Genomic DNA, 14,884 nt, shown 5'->3' on the forward strand with positions numbered 1-14,884 from the left:
CGAATCACTGCAGATCGTAAGGTCGTAAACTGGAGCAAAACTCACCAAACAAATGTCCCACTTAGCAACATAAATGTTAGGCTCAGTTGGGGTCGTAAGTCAAGGACTACCTGTAATTCTGTGGTTGCAACCATTTTGCACATCTGAGGTTCTGGACCTCCAACTGACTGGAGACGTGCAAACTGGATTTGCCCCCCCCACAGACCCACCCCCCCGCAAGGTCTGGCTTCCTAGGATGCATCTAAGTATTGAGGATGGACTTTGTAGTACCAACAACCTGGACTTTACAGTATTGTTGTACTTGCTAACTAAGATAGTGATTTTGTATTTTAATCTGACTTGTTTTTCTCTCTTTTTAAATGGTGTTAATGGTTTATTCAGCCATTGCCGACGGGGAATGTAGAATGGATGGATGGATAACTTCTAACATTCTTAAACTGAAAAGATAAAAAATTGCTTTTGTTCCCCAGGTCAGGATAGGGTGAGGCCGGGTTTGTTTTAATAAGATGTCTGGAGTGTGTCTTCTGAGAAGAGAAAGCTTGTTAGAGCTAATTGGTACCTGGCTTGTCTCTCCAAACAACCATATGACTCCCCACCCCCCTTAACATCTTAAATTTTACGCCCCTGCTTTCGTCAGACTTCATTCAAACGAATGCCCGCGTGTTGCTTCATGTAATATGTTTGACTCCATGTAACTGATTTCCTAGGCAAAGGGGAAGTTACTTTTGTCCTGTCCAATCAATATTCTTTTAGTTCTCCTTTGATGTCTTAACTATAAAAGAGAATGAAAGCCGAGGATGGAGCATCCCTGTCTGAATGAGAGGAATCCAGAATATTCTGAATAAATGGTAATAAAATGATTTTCCTGTCTCATTGGAAAATAGGCGTGCCGAGGCACGGGCCTAGAAACCACGTATTGGCCCCTCAGTATGAAATGAGCCCCCTTGGCAGGACCAGGCTTGTCCCCTGCCCCCACCCCCCCTCCGTCTGGGGTTCAAGGCTAAAGGCCCAGATGGCTGGAAAGGAGACCAGACCAAGCCCCAAGGGATTTGCACCAGGAACCTCTCTCCTTTTTCCCACTGGATGATGGTTTGTGATCTTGGCTTACTCTCCTTTGTCCATCCAAAGCCCGACTTACATGACGGTGATGTTGAAGGTGTCGGGGATGTAGGTCGGGCTGGGCAGGTGCCAGCTACAGTAGAAGCCAATGGGGTAATTGTTGGAGCGGCACATCAAACTGGGCTCCCGGGGCGGTGCTGTGTGGGGAGAAAAAGAGAGAGAGAGAGAGAGAGAGAGAGAGAGAGAGAGAGAGAGAGAGAGAGAGAGAGAGAGAGAGAGAGAGAGAGAGAGAGAGGTCAAATTTCCAGGCTCTGTAACTCAGGGTTGAATTGTAACAGCCACCATGTAGGACAGACAGGCGGAAGACTAGCAGAACATACCCATTTTTATTTATTATTAAATTTATGTTCTGCCCATCTCATTTCTATGTGCCTCTGGGTGGCTTACAGCATAAACAAACGTTAAAATCATCAAATATAAATATACACCCGATGAAAGCACAATACAAGGAGAGTAAGTATTTCATGGTATCTGTGAATACCAACTACCGTATTTTCCGGCGTATAAGATGACTTTTTAACCCATGAAAATCTTCTCAAAAGTCAGGGGTTGTCTTATATGCCCAGTCATCTTATACGCCGGAAAATACGGTAGCAGTCCAAAGACTTTTTTGTTGCACAGCAGAAGGACCGACTCAACCATAGTTTCAACTGGGAAACCGTGAGCATCCTAGATCAAGCTAAATCCAAAATGCTAGGGAATTTGCCTGGCATTTCCAGGCAAATCAGCCATCAATAGACACAAAGAAATAAATAGAGATTAGACACCGTTCAAAAGAGACAATAAAAAAGCTCAGAAGCAAACAAAAGGACCAGAATATATCCTGTCTGGCAGCCAAAACCCAGATAAGCAGGGATTAAGACCAGACAAACAATCAAGCAGAAAACAATAACCTAATCAAGGAACTACTAACTCAGACAAACAATCAAACAATAAACCACAGCTTAATCAAGGAACCACCAAGAAGAAAACAATACTCTCACTGACATTGAAAGGGCAAGCCACTATAACTAAACAGAAAGCTCACTTCTACCACTGATGATGTTCCCTAGTCAGGTAATGAAACGTCGGCAAGAAAGCAGCCAAGCTCAGAGAGCACCAAGGACCCCACAATCATTCTCGTCCTCGTCTTTCTTTTCTTTGTCTCCTCCTCCTCTTCTCTGCGAACCCCACTCCTTTCTAGCACTGATGATGTTCCCTAGTTGGGTCATGAAACGTCTGCAAGAAAACAGCCAAGCTTAGAGAGCGCCAAGGACCCCACAATCAGAGCCTTGGTGGAGCAGTGGGCTAATGCCTCCCTAAGTAACACCAGCTGCCTGCAATTAGTGCAGGTTCGCATCCCACCAGGCTCAAGGTTGACTCAGCCTTCCATCCTTCCGAGGTAGGTAAAATGAGGACCCAGATTGTTGGGGGCAATTAAGCTGACTTTGTAATAATGCCGCTTGGGGTGTGTGTGAAAGCCCTAATAAGCAGGCATATACATAGAATGAAGGCTACTGCTAAGCTTGTAAGCCGAGTCTTCGGAGAAGGGCGGGATATAAATGGAATTAAAATAAATAAAAAAAATAAATTCTTGTCCTCATCCTCATCCTTCTCTCCACAAACCCCACTCCCTTCTAGCACTAGATGATATTCCCTAGTCAAGTAATGAAACATCTACAAGAAAAGCGCCAAGCTCAGAGAGCACCAAGGACTCCACCTGGGGCTTAGTTAAGTCTTCCAGAGAGAAGAGCAGAAGATGCTATTTTCCCCCCAAAAGAGGAGGGCTTCTTTTGTGGGGGGAGAGTCCTACATTAAGTTATTCCACATAGCAATTCTTAGTCGCAAGCTACTCTGCTCACACAGTCATCCACTTGATGGCTTCACATGACCCCCACTAGTTAGGAGAAGGAATGTCTTCCTGCCACAGGCTGAACCACAAACCATCCCCAATAATTACAAGCCTAGATCAAGAGGTCAAGTGTGCCCCGTGCGGCCCTTCTCATGCCTGGCTACAGCAACGGAGGTGGGGGGTGGGGGTGGGCTGGGCTGCAATGCCCTCATTGAGACCCATGTCTTGCCATTTCAGATCAAGCTCAGATGTGCTCATAAGTCACAGAACATAGAATAATAGAGTAGGAAGGTACCTTGGAGGTCTTCTAGTCCAACCCCCTGCTTGAGCAGGAGACCCTGTAATGTCATTTCAGAGAAGTGATTGTCCAAGTCTCTTTCTGAAAGTCTCCAGGGTTGGGGCACCTTCAACTTCTGAAGCCAAGCTGTTCCACTGGTTGATTGCTCTCACTCTTAGGAAGTTTCTCCTTAATTCCAGGTTGCTTCTCTTCTTGATTAGTTTCCATCTGTTGTTTCTCGTCTTGCCTTTTGGTGCTCTGGAAAGTAGTTTGACCCCCTTGTCTTTGTAGGAGCCCCTCAAACATTGGAAGACCGCTATCATCTCACCGGCTTAAGGTTGACTCAGCGTTCCATCCTTCTGAGGTCGGTCAAATGAGGACCCAGATTGTTGGGGGCAAGAGGCTGACTCTGTAAACTGCTCAGAGGGGTTTGTAAAGCACTGTGAAGCGATATATAAGTCTAAGTGCTATTGCTATTGCTATCATGTCTCCCCTAGTCAAATATTGGAAGATGCTAACGTGTCACCTCAGGTCCTTCTCTTGGTAAAACTAGACATACCCAATTCCTGCAACCGTTCTTCCTATGTTTCAGCCTCCTGTCTCCTAGACCAGGGCTTTTCAACCAGAGGTATGGGTACCACCTGTGGTACATTGGCACCTGGCAGGTGGTACGTGACCATCCTAGAGAAGTGGTAGTGGGGGAGGGGAATGAGCTGAACCGGTGGCAGCACGGCAGAAGCCTCAGCGAGAGACGGCTGGAGCTGCAGGGCTGTCAGGGCTCAGTGGAAGTCCCAGCATCAGCGCTTCTTCGGGGCTGTCTGGGCTTAGTGGAAGTGCCAGGCTCCAGCTGGAGCTCAGCGCTGATCCGGCCGCTTCTGCTGAGCCCAGAAGAAGCGCCGATCAGCTGGAATGTTGCAGCATCTCCAGGGTCTTGTGATTTACATTCAAGTGCTTGGCAACTGATTCATATTTATGACGGTCACAGTGTCCCAGGGTCATGTGAAGTGACCAAAACCTGCTGCAACCACCCAGCGTAGGTGGGGGAGAATAAAAACCAACCCCCCACCCCCACCCCACCTGCCGCTGCCAATCCTCAACAGAAATGCTTACAACAATGAAAACCTCGGACAGAAGGATGAGTGCCGCTGGATGGGCAGGCAGGTGTCTTGCTCGGCTGTGGCTTGGGGGGCCCCACTTTTTTCAGTGCCATTGTAACTTTGAACAGTTACTAAACAAACTGTTGTAAGTCAAGAACTACCTGTACTTCATCACTTTTTTCCTTTTTTTTTTTGGTCAAGTTTTTGACACCTTGCTAGGCGACTGGTGGTACTCGGATGTTGCCATATCCTAAAAGTGGTACAATGGGTGAAAAGGTTGAAAAGCCTTGGACTAGACATCTTTGTTGCTCTTCGCTGCACTTTTCCCAGTGTCTGAATCTCTTTTTTGTAATGTGCTGACCAAAATTGAATGTGGTATCCCAAGTGTCAAGATCACGTGAAGTTCTAGTACCGCTTTACAAAGCCTTAGTAAGGCCACACTTGGGATTCCTGTCTCCTATCCCTCTGTTAATGCAGCCTAGGACTGCATTGGTGTTTTGGGCTGTTGCTGCTGCACACGGCTGGCTCATGTTTAAGTGAACATCCACTAGGACTCCAAATTGAGGACTACCTTCATGGCACGGAGGTTTGCTGCTGGCCTTCTTTACGTCCAGCTACTCTATTATCAAACAGAGTTAATCATCCCCGAATCTCTGCTTCTTTTCCTTCTTTTTGGTGTAGTGCAGTGATGTTTTGGCCAGGAAGCACTGAGAGCCTCAATTTAGTCTTAATGTCATTCTCTGTCACCCTTTCATTCCCCTTAAATTAGATTTATAAACCATCTCTATCCTATCTTTCCTACCCTGTGAAATGCCTTAATTTCTCCTCCGTATTAAATTTGGCTTTATGCAAACAGAAGCCGCCGGGGCAGCAGACAGCTTGGTCTCTGCATGAATGTAACCCTGACATTTGGCCAAGTGGATAATAACAAACGGTGTTTAATTTTTAGCGGCCTTCCTGGGTTATTCATCCATCTTGACACGGAGACAGGAATCCCTGCAAGCAAGCTTGTTCAATTTCCAAGCCATTAACGATTCCATTAATCGTCTGTCAATTCTACGGTCCAATCTATGCAATTAGTAGACTAATATTAAGGGGGTGATCATCATTTCTGTTTATCTAACTGACATTGGCCAATCTTTGCATGGAAGAGAAAAATGTCACTTCACTCCAGCCCTCAAACCAGACAGAGTCTCTGATCTGGCAAATCCTGCCTGTGTCAAGGCAACATTTAAAAAACAGAATATTAGAGTTGGAAGGGACCTTGGAGGTCTTCTAGTCCAACCCTTGGCTTGAGCAGCAGACCCTATATCCGTGGTGGTGAACCTATGGCATGGATGCCACAGGTGGCACACAGAGCCCTCTCTGTGGGCATGTGCGCCGTTGCCCCAGTCTTAGGCCTTCAGCTGGGTTTTATAAAACCTTTTCACTTTAGGCCTCCGCCGCCGTGTGCAAAAAAAAAAAGTTCAATCAATCAATCAATTTCAATTTCTCGGGGAAAAAAAAAGGTCTCGCAAAGTTGGAATTGATTGAACTTTTTAGTCCCACCCAGTCTGCCGTTACCACCGCAGCCACACCCACCCAATGGGCCACACCCACCCAATGGGCCACGCCCACCCGGCACCTGACCATACATAAGTGGGTTTTGGGTTGCAGTTTGGGCACTTGGTCTCTAAAAGGTTCGCCGTCACTGCCCTATATCATTTTAGACACATGACTGTCCAAATTCTGGAGGCTGGTTGTTCCACTGATCAATTGTTCTCACTGTCAGGAAATTTCTCCTTAGTTCTAGGTTGCTTCTCTCCTTGATTAGCTTCCATCCGTTGCTTCTTGTCCTGCTTTCAGGTGCTTTGGAGAACAGGTTGACTCCCTCTTCTTTGTGGCAGCCCCTGAGATACTGGAAGACTGCTAGCAGGTCACCCCTCATCCTTCTCTTCATTGGACTAGACATACCCAACTGGTTGTCCAGTCTATTCTTAAAAAAACTTCCAGTGTTGGAGCATTCACCACTTCTGGAGGCAGGTTGTTCCACTGGTTAATTGTTCTAACTGTCAGAGAGGTTTCTCCTTAGTTCTAGGTTGCTTCTCTCCTTGATTAGCTTCCATCCGTTGCTTCTTGTCCTGCCTTCAGGAGCTTTGGAGAACAGGCAGCCCCTCAAATATAGGAAGACTGCTATCACGTCACCCCTGGTCCTTCTCTTCGTTAGACTACATACCTAGTTCCTACAACTATTCTTCATACATTTTAGCCTCCTGTCCACCTAATCGTTCTCATTGCTCTTCTTTGCATTTTTTCCAGAGTCTCAACATCATTTTTATATTGTGTTGACCAGAACTGGATGTGGTATTCCAAGTGTGGTCTTACTAGGGCTTTGTAAGCTGGCATAGCATAGCTGGCTTTGTAAAGTAGGAAAGCATAGCTGGATGGGGGAAACTGGGAGTTGAAGCCCACCCATCTTAAAATGGCCAAGATTGAGGAACACTGATTTAAGCTAACAAGCCTCAGAGTGGAACTACCTCTTGTAGCTGCTAAACGTGATTAAGGTAGCAGAGGGGTATCAGGAATATCAGTAACTTTGGGACTGTGGGATATAAATTTAACAAATAAATAAAAAGCTTCAATTGTACTATCCTGGTTACCTTCTTTGCTCAGAAAAGTTTCTGCATTTCTAATTCTGTTAGCTGGAAAAGATGCTCCCAAACTGCTTTTTTTTTTTTTTTTTTGCTAACAATCGAGTCAAAGGTTGGGCTGACCATTCAGCTTTTGACACTCATCCGAGAGGACTAATTTGACACCCCTTCGAGGCAGATCTGAAGATCGGTTTTTAAAAAAGCGTGTTTTTTTTTAAAAAAACAATTTAAAAAAAGCTGCTAAAAAGGAGAGAAGGAGAGAAGCAACCTAGAACTAAGGAGAAATTGCCTAACGGTGACAACAATTAATCAGTGGAACGGCTTCCCTCCAGAAGGCGTGGATGCTCCAACACTGAAAGTTTTGAACAAGAGCTTACACAGCCGTAGGTCAAGAATGGCATAGGGCAGTGATGGCGAACTTTTCAGAGACCGAGTGCCCACACTGCAACCCCAAACCCACTTATGTATTGTCGGGTGCCGGGTGGGCGTGGCCCATTGGGTGGATGTGTCCCATTGGGTGGGTGTGGCTGCGGTAACGGCAGACTGGGTGGGACTAAAAAGTTCAATCAATCAATTCCAACTTTGCGAGATGTTCCCCCCCCCACAAGAAGTTGAAATTGATTGATTGAACCTTTTTATTTTTTGCACACGGCGGCGGAGGCCTAAAGCGAAAAGTTTTTATAAAACCCAGCTGAAGGCCTAGGACTAGGGCGATGCCACGCGTGTCCACAGAGAGGGCTCTGCGTGACACCTGTCGCACGCGTGCCATAGGTTCACCGGTCATAGGGGTTCCTGCTCCATCAAGGGTTGGACTAGAAGACCTCCAAGGTCCCTTCCAACTCTATTCTTTTATGTTCTAAGTTGGCCTCCAGCAGACCAGCTCAGCATTTCTCTAAGCATGCCCTCTTCCTCTCATCCTGTCTCCCCCTCCCTCCCTGGCCAATTAAGAGCTTTGCATTAGAAAGGGAAGATCAAATGGCCAAGCCCAATCAATAGAGGAAGGGAGGGGGTGGGGGTTAATGCTGCTTTTGGAGGCAGGCCAGATTTCAGGGGGGGTGGGGAACAGGGCAGCAGAGGGAAAGAATAGCCAGCAAAGATGGAGAAAGGGGTTTCTTGGTGTCTGCCTTTTAAGCCAGGATTGCCAGGAGCTGGGGAAGGGCCCAGCTGACCGTGGAAACAGGGAGCCACGCTCATTATTGAGAACAAATTCCCAGGTAGTCCTTGACTTACAACCACAACTGAGCTCCAAATTTTCACTTTTAAGCAAGGCACTTGTTAAGTGGGAGGAAGGGTGGGCAGTTAAGAATCGTGAAATATGAATAAGGAAATAAAAAAAAGTGAACTTTGCTCCATTTTACCCACTTTTGGGCCACAGCTGTTCAGCAAGTCACTGCAGTCGTTAAGCGAATCATCAAGTGGTCGTTCAGTGGATCTGGCTTCCCTGACTGACTTTGCCTGTCGGACGCCGGCAGGGAAGTTTGCAAATTATGATCGCATGGCTTCGGGACACAGCAAACCATCATAAATACAAGTCAGTTGCCAGGCCTCTGGATTTTGATGAGGTAACCACAGGGATGCTGCAATGTTCACCAGCCACTGCTGCAGTTAACTTTGAACTAAAGGAACTGCTGTAAGTCAAGGACCACCTGTGTCTGCATCTCTCTCTGGATCCCCCAGCCTGCTGAAGGCCTCTTCAGCAGAGCTAGGCATTTAGGGGAGGGGGCTCACAGCTTGCTCTTTGGCTGGACAGGGTTGCAAAAAGCCTTGGTAGCTCCCGGCTGCACCTCCTTTGCCCACCCTGCGATGGGCACAGGAGCTGGCAGGAGTAGAGCAGCTGTGCCCAAGAGACAAAAGATGGGTGGTCTTGAACCACCTGTGCACCGGTGCCCACCGAGGAAGCCGAAAGGGGTCTTCCCAGGGGTCTCTTTCAGGGAGTGGGACACCTTCTCTTCAAGCTATTGCCTGAACCCCCGGCCCTGTGGCAGGCCAGGGACTGATCTTCACCCCATATCCTGAACTTATTTTAAATGGTTACTTTTAAAAAATGTTTTCGTATGAATTGTTTGCCAAGCAAAGTCATATATTTAACACGCAGAGCTATATACTGGACATTTCCTAAATCAATCAATCAATCCTAGATTTTATTTTATTTTTCCTTTTGGCAGTTTGCAGAGTGTGCCAACTCGTTTTTTTTTCTTCAATTCGTCGCTCGTCCGCTGTTTTGTGCACACCCAGAAAAATGGATTAATTTAGCGAGCAGATTTAAATGTGTTGTGTGAACACGTCCATCCTTATTCCTCAAACACCAGGAATTGGAACCAGATCTTTTCCATGGCTGATCCATTAAATATGCACCCCACAATCTCCCCCCAACTCAAATGGCCACAGCTGGACTTCATTTTAGGAGTAGCCAAAGATGGTGACTTTCCAATTGCTTTATGGAGAACAGGTGGCTGGACAGGGTGCAGCTCCATACGGCGCCTGGTCGCATTGATCCTAGATTTATTTTTATAATGTTTATGTGGGTTTTATGGCTTTTATGCTCTGTGTTACGTACTGTACTGGTGGTTGGGAAATGCCCAGAGTCCATGGTTAGGGTTTTATGAAACAGATGCATCCGTCCATGCGTATTCAGAAACAAGGAGAGGGGGGGAAAATTCTTTGCAGAACCAAAAAGAAATTGGCTTTGAGGTGCAGCTTAAAAGAAAAGCCTTGGCTTTTCACTTTTCAAACTCTTTTTACTTGCAAGTCCAAAGGGCATCACAATACAGGAAGTCCTCGACTTACAGCAGTTCATTTACTGACCGTTTGAAGTTACAACGGCACTGGAAAAAGTGACCCAGGACCGTTTTTCACACTTATGACCATTGCAGCAACCCCCTGGTCACGTGATTTACATTCGGAGGTTTGGCAACAATTTACATTCGGAATAATAATAATAATAATAATAATAATAATAATAATAATAATAATAATAATAATAATAATAATAATAATAATAATTGGAAGGGACCTTGGAGGTCATCTAGTCCAACCCCCTGCTCAGGCAGGAAACCCTATACCATTTCAGACAAATGGCTGTCCGGTCTCTTCTTAAAAACCTCCAGTGTTGGAGCATTCACCACCTCTGGAGGCAGGTTGTTCCACTGGTTAATTGTTCTAACTGTCAGGAAGTTTCTCCTTAGTTCTAGGTTGCTTCTCTCCTTGACTAGTTTCCATCCGTTGCTTCTTGTCCTGCTTTCAGGTGCTTTGGAGAATAGCTTGACTCCCTCTTCTTTGTGGCAGCCCCACATGTGATCTGCTTTTGCGGCCATCTGACAAACCAAGGCAATGAGGAAGCCAGATTCACTTAACAACTAACTTAGGAACTGCTGTGATTCACTTAATGACAGTGGCAAGAAAGGTCATAAAATGAGGCAAAAGTCACTTAACAACCATTTCGCTTAGCAACAAAAATTTTGGGCTCTATTGTGGTCATAAGTTGAGGACTACCTGTATTTAGCATCCGTGGATGTTGTTTTTTTCAAAGGCCTAGTTCTAGTTTCCAATTTTAAGCAGCAGCTTGCCCTGGAAAATATATATATGCCCCAAATCAACTTTAGAACCAGCCTCAAAACAGAGGTGGTTTTTTTTGCCATTTATATATTTTTTAAAAGGTGTCCTTTTAAAAAAGTCCGCTGATGACTCTTTGACAGGCTGCAAACCAATTGTGTCTTTTGGCTTTCTAGGGCAGGGGTCTTCAAACTTGGCCCTTTTATGACTTGTGGACTTCAACTCCCAGAATTCCTCAGCCAACGTGCCTGGCTGAGGAATTGTGGGAGTTGAAGTCCACAAGTCATAAAAGGGCCAAGTTTGAAGACCCCTGCTTTGTGGACTTCAAATCCCAGAATTCCTCAGCCAGGCACACTGGTTGAGGAATTGTGGGAGTTGAAGTCCACAAGTCATAAAAGGGCCAAGTTTGAAGACCCCCTGTTCTAGTGGAAGCGAATATGGCCAGGTGGACAAATGTGGCATCGGATTCAAATGGGGCTCAGGCTTCAGCATCACCTCCAAGGGCAGATGCTGAGACCTGGTGTCCCATCTCCCTCTCATTCAGAAGGAGAAATAAGTGAACAAAAATCCGGTTTGATCTAAAACAAACAACATCTTTATTTGTTTAATTATTTGCTTATTTACAGCAAATGATTGCTGACTTACAACAGTTTAGTGACTCTTCAAAGTTACAACGGGCCTGAAAAAAGTGATGTATGACCATTCTCCACACTGATGACCCTTGCAGCATCCCCGTGGTCACATGATCAAAATCCAGACGCTTGGCAGCTGATTCATATTTATGATGGTTGCACTTGAGTTACAACCGTAATGGAATCTGTCCACTAGAATCTTACATCATGACAATCATAAAATGGAACCGACCTGATTTTACTATCTTTTGTTGTTAAGCAAACGTTGCGTTTGTAAAGCAGGTCATAAAACAAATACCGTGGTCATTAAGTGAATCCACTGCTTGCTGTGGGTTGGTTTTGCCAAAAACTTGAATTAAGTGCTGCTTGTTTGTTTTTTTTGGCAAAATCATCATGCAATCATGTGACCACGCCACCCTGCAAATGGGTCGTAAATACAAAGGCACCTCGACTATCAGAACCTCAAATTTGGATTGTGAATACCCTCCAAGTGGGTCTGTTATAACTTTGAGTGCTCGCTAAGCAACCAGGCATAAGTTGAGAACCACAGTCGTAAGTTAAGAAGTGCCTTTTTAAAATGTTTAAATGGATTGCAATGCCTTAAAGCTGTGTTTTATCAACCTTGGGAGTTTGAAGGTGTGTGGACTTCAGAATTCCCTAGCCAGCTATGTGTGGACTTCAGAATTTCCCAGAATTCCCCAGCCAGCTATGTGTGGACTTCAGAATTCCCCAGCCAACTATCTGTGGACTTCAACTCCAGAATTCCCCAGCCAGCTATGCTGAGGAAGAGGAAGCTGCATAGCGCTCCTCATTTAGGTATTTATTTCAGAAACGCTGAATGCCATCTCTCTTCAAAATAAACCCTTATTGAGTAGCTAACAAACTAATAAAACAACTCACTCACAAAAGCAAAGATTTAAAAAAGAGATCAATACAATGCAATCTAAACATTACAAGGATTTTGCTGTGGATGTCTGGAAGGGTAAGAGAGGGGGTGTTTTTGCCTTGTTCCCCAAAGACGGGAGATTTGGGGAGCAGGTTCAATCAGTGGGGTCCCCAACCGAGGAGACTCATTCAAGGGTCACCTACATCAAGCCATTCCTTGCACAGAGTAGGAAACATTTATAGTTTTGCAGAGCATGAAGCATGTGCAAATTTCCATTAGTAATGTTCCCATTAACATGAGCTTCAAAAAAAAGTCTGCACAGAATGGAGAGAATAGATTAAATCTGTAGATGTGTGCTTTTTTTAGCTAGTTGTTATCTATATCTTTCTAAACAAGCAAACAAACAAACTAACTGTCACCATCTCCATCACCATCTCCATCACTGACACCTTCTCTATCACCATCTCCATCACCATCACCATGTCCTTCACCTTCCCCATCACCTTCCCCATCTCCACCACTGTCAGGTTCTCCATCACTGTCCGCTTCTCCATCACCATCTCCACCAATCACCTTTTCCATCACTATCTCCCTCTCCATCACCATCTCCATCAACATCAACTCTATCACTGTCACCATCACCATCTCGTCAATATCTCCATCTCCTTCTCCATCAACATCATCTCTATCACCATCACCTTCTCCATCACCATCTCCATCACCATCTTCATTTCCATCATCTTCTCCATCAACATCATCTTTATCACCATCAACTTCTCCATCACCATCTCATCACCATCTCCGTCACCATCATCTCTATCACCGTCACATTCTCCATCACCATCTCCATTACCATCTCCATCTCCATCACCTTCTCATCACCATCTCCATCTCCATCACCTTCTCCATCAACATGAACTCTATCACTGTCACCTTCTCCATCACCATCTCCATTATCATTTCCATCACCATTTCCATTGGCATCTCCATCACCTCCATCACTCTCATTACCATCTCCATCACTGTTTCAGATCTGAGCTTTTCTCTCTCTTTTTAAATAATTTTATTGAAGTTTTAATAAACACTTTATAAACTGATACAAACTAAACCAGAAGAAAAAAATAAAATTCCAGAAGGTACAGCAAAAGAAGTAGAAAACAGAAATAAAAGGCAACAAAGACAATAATAAAGAAGTGGGTTCCAACCTTCAACAAATCAAGCACAAGCTAATATAATAAGTTTTCACCTTCTTTTAAAGTTACAAAGCAAAAGTTACAAAGCAAAAAAACCCCCCTCTTCTCCTCATAGCCTAATCTACAGACAGACAGACAGACAGACACACACACACATATACATACATACATACATATATGTACATATATATATATGGGGGCTGTGTTCAGGTCTAAGGCTGGCAGCTGAGACCAGGCCATCCACTCAAAACACATCCCCACCCAATCAGAACACAGCCCCCATTCAAAACACACCCACACCCAATCAGAACACAGCTAACCCCCACCCAATCAGAGCACACCTCCACCCACAGACCACACTCCCTCTGGCAGTTTAAAAAAGAAGAAAAAACAGCCACTACCACACACTTCTCCCAGAAGAATGAAGCTGAAGCCACCAGCCTGAGGATATATATATGTCAAATAGGTCCACTTTATATTCCTTCTTTTTGTTCTACAATCTTGACCTTTAAATCATTCCAAAGGCATTGCAAGATTTGATCTTCTCTTTGGCATTCAAAATTTTTTCAGCAGCCTACATTGTAAATCCCATGGAGAGGCATTAGCCAGGATTTCTCACCGTAGCTGTTCCATGTCCAGATTCTTTTCTTGATTTGTCTCTTGTATTCCCACTTCACTAATTTCAGCTTTGTGGCCTTCTGTGCCTTCACCCTCTTTAAGGTCTACTGTATGTCAGGTAAAATGTATTTTTAAAACTTTTTTTTCCTCTCGTCTTCTAAGAGTTTATCCATTGTAATCTAAGAGCCATAGAGACCCATTGGCTTTTCTACCGGAGACAATATTTGTCTGGTGAAAAAATAGCAAGAGAGAAGAAGAAGAAGGCCCAAATAGCTCTGATGGGCTGTCCAGGCCTTGCAGGAAAGCTGTATGGGAACTGTGGAGTCCTTGATGTTCTGAACTGGGTGGCTTTCTTGCAGACATTTCATAACCCAAGTAGACAACATCATCAGTGCTAGAAGAGGTTGGGGGTTGCTCTTTATTTATATACAACGGCTTGCCCTGCCAATGTTGGTGGCAATGTTCTCGGTGGTTCCTTGGTTAGGCTGTTGTTTATAGTTTATTGTTCATCTGAGTTGATATTTCCTTGATTGGAAGCTAATTAATTTCTTTCCTCCTCGGGAGGAAAGCCATGGCAAATCTAGACAGCACACTAAAAAGCAGAGACATCACCCTGCCAACAAAAGTGCGTATAGTCAAGGCTATGGTCTTCCCAGTTGCAATGTATGGCATAAGCTGGACCATAAGAAAGGCTGAGCGCCAAAGAATTGAGGCCTTTGAACTCTGGTGCTGGAGAAGACTCCTGCGAGTCCCTTGGACTGCAAGGCGATCAAACCGGTCAGTCCTAGAGGAGATCAACCCTGACTGCTCTTTAGAAGGCCAGATCCTGAAGCTAAAACTCAAATACTTTGGCCACCTAATGAGAAGGAAGGACTCATTGGAGAAGAGCCTCATGCTGGGAAAGGTTGAGGGCAAGAGAAGAAGGGGACGACAGAGAATGAGGTGGCTGGATGGAGTCACTGAAGCACTAGGCGTGAGCTTAAATGGACTCCAGAAGATGGTAGAGGACAGGAAGGCCTGGAGGAATGTTGTCCATAGGGTCGCGATGG

The 14,884-nt window shown here is 45.0% G+C and overlaps 1 protein-coding gene across 4 annotated transcripts in view; it reads right to left on the minus strand.

The window, feature by feature from the left end:
* CNTFR (ciliary neurotrophic factor receptor) overlaps positions 1-14,884 on the minus strand; it is a gene marked incomplete at its 3' end in the record, with an annotated part of 319,967 nt that overhangs the window by 30,144 nt on the left and 274,939 nt on the right. For all 4 annotated transcript variants that reach the window (XM_083354881.1, XM_083354879.1, XM_083354878.1 and 1 more), the window contains one exon: positions 1,139-1,256. In XM_083354881.1, coding sequence (XP_083211007.1) covers positions 1,139-1,256 — 118 coding nt within the window. The remainder of the gene's footprint in view (positions 1-1,138; positions 1,257-14,884) is intronic.

This window comes from Vipera ursinii (genome assembly GCF_947247035.1).
Source record: "Vipera ursinii genome assembly, chromosome: 2".
Lineage (NCBI taxonomy): Eukaryota > Metazoa > Chordata > Lepidosauria > Squamata > Viperidae > Vipera > Vipera ursinii.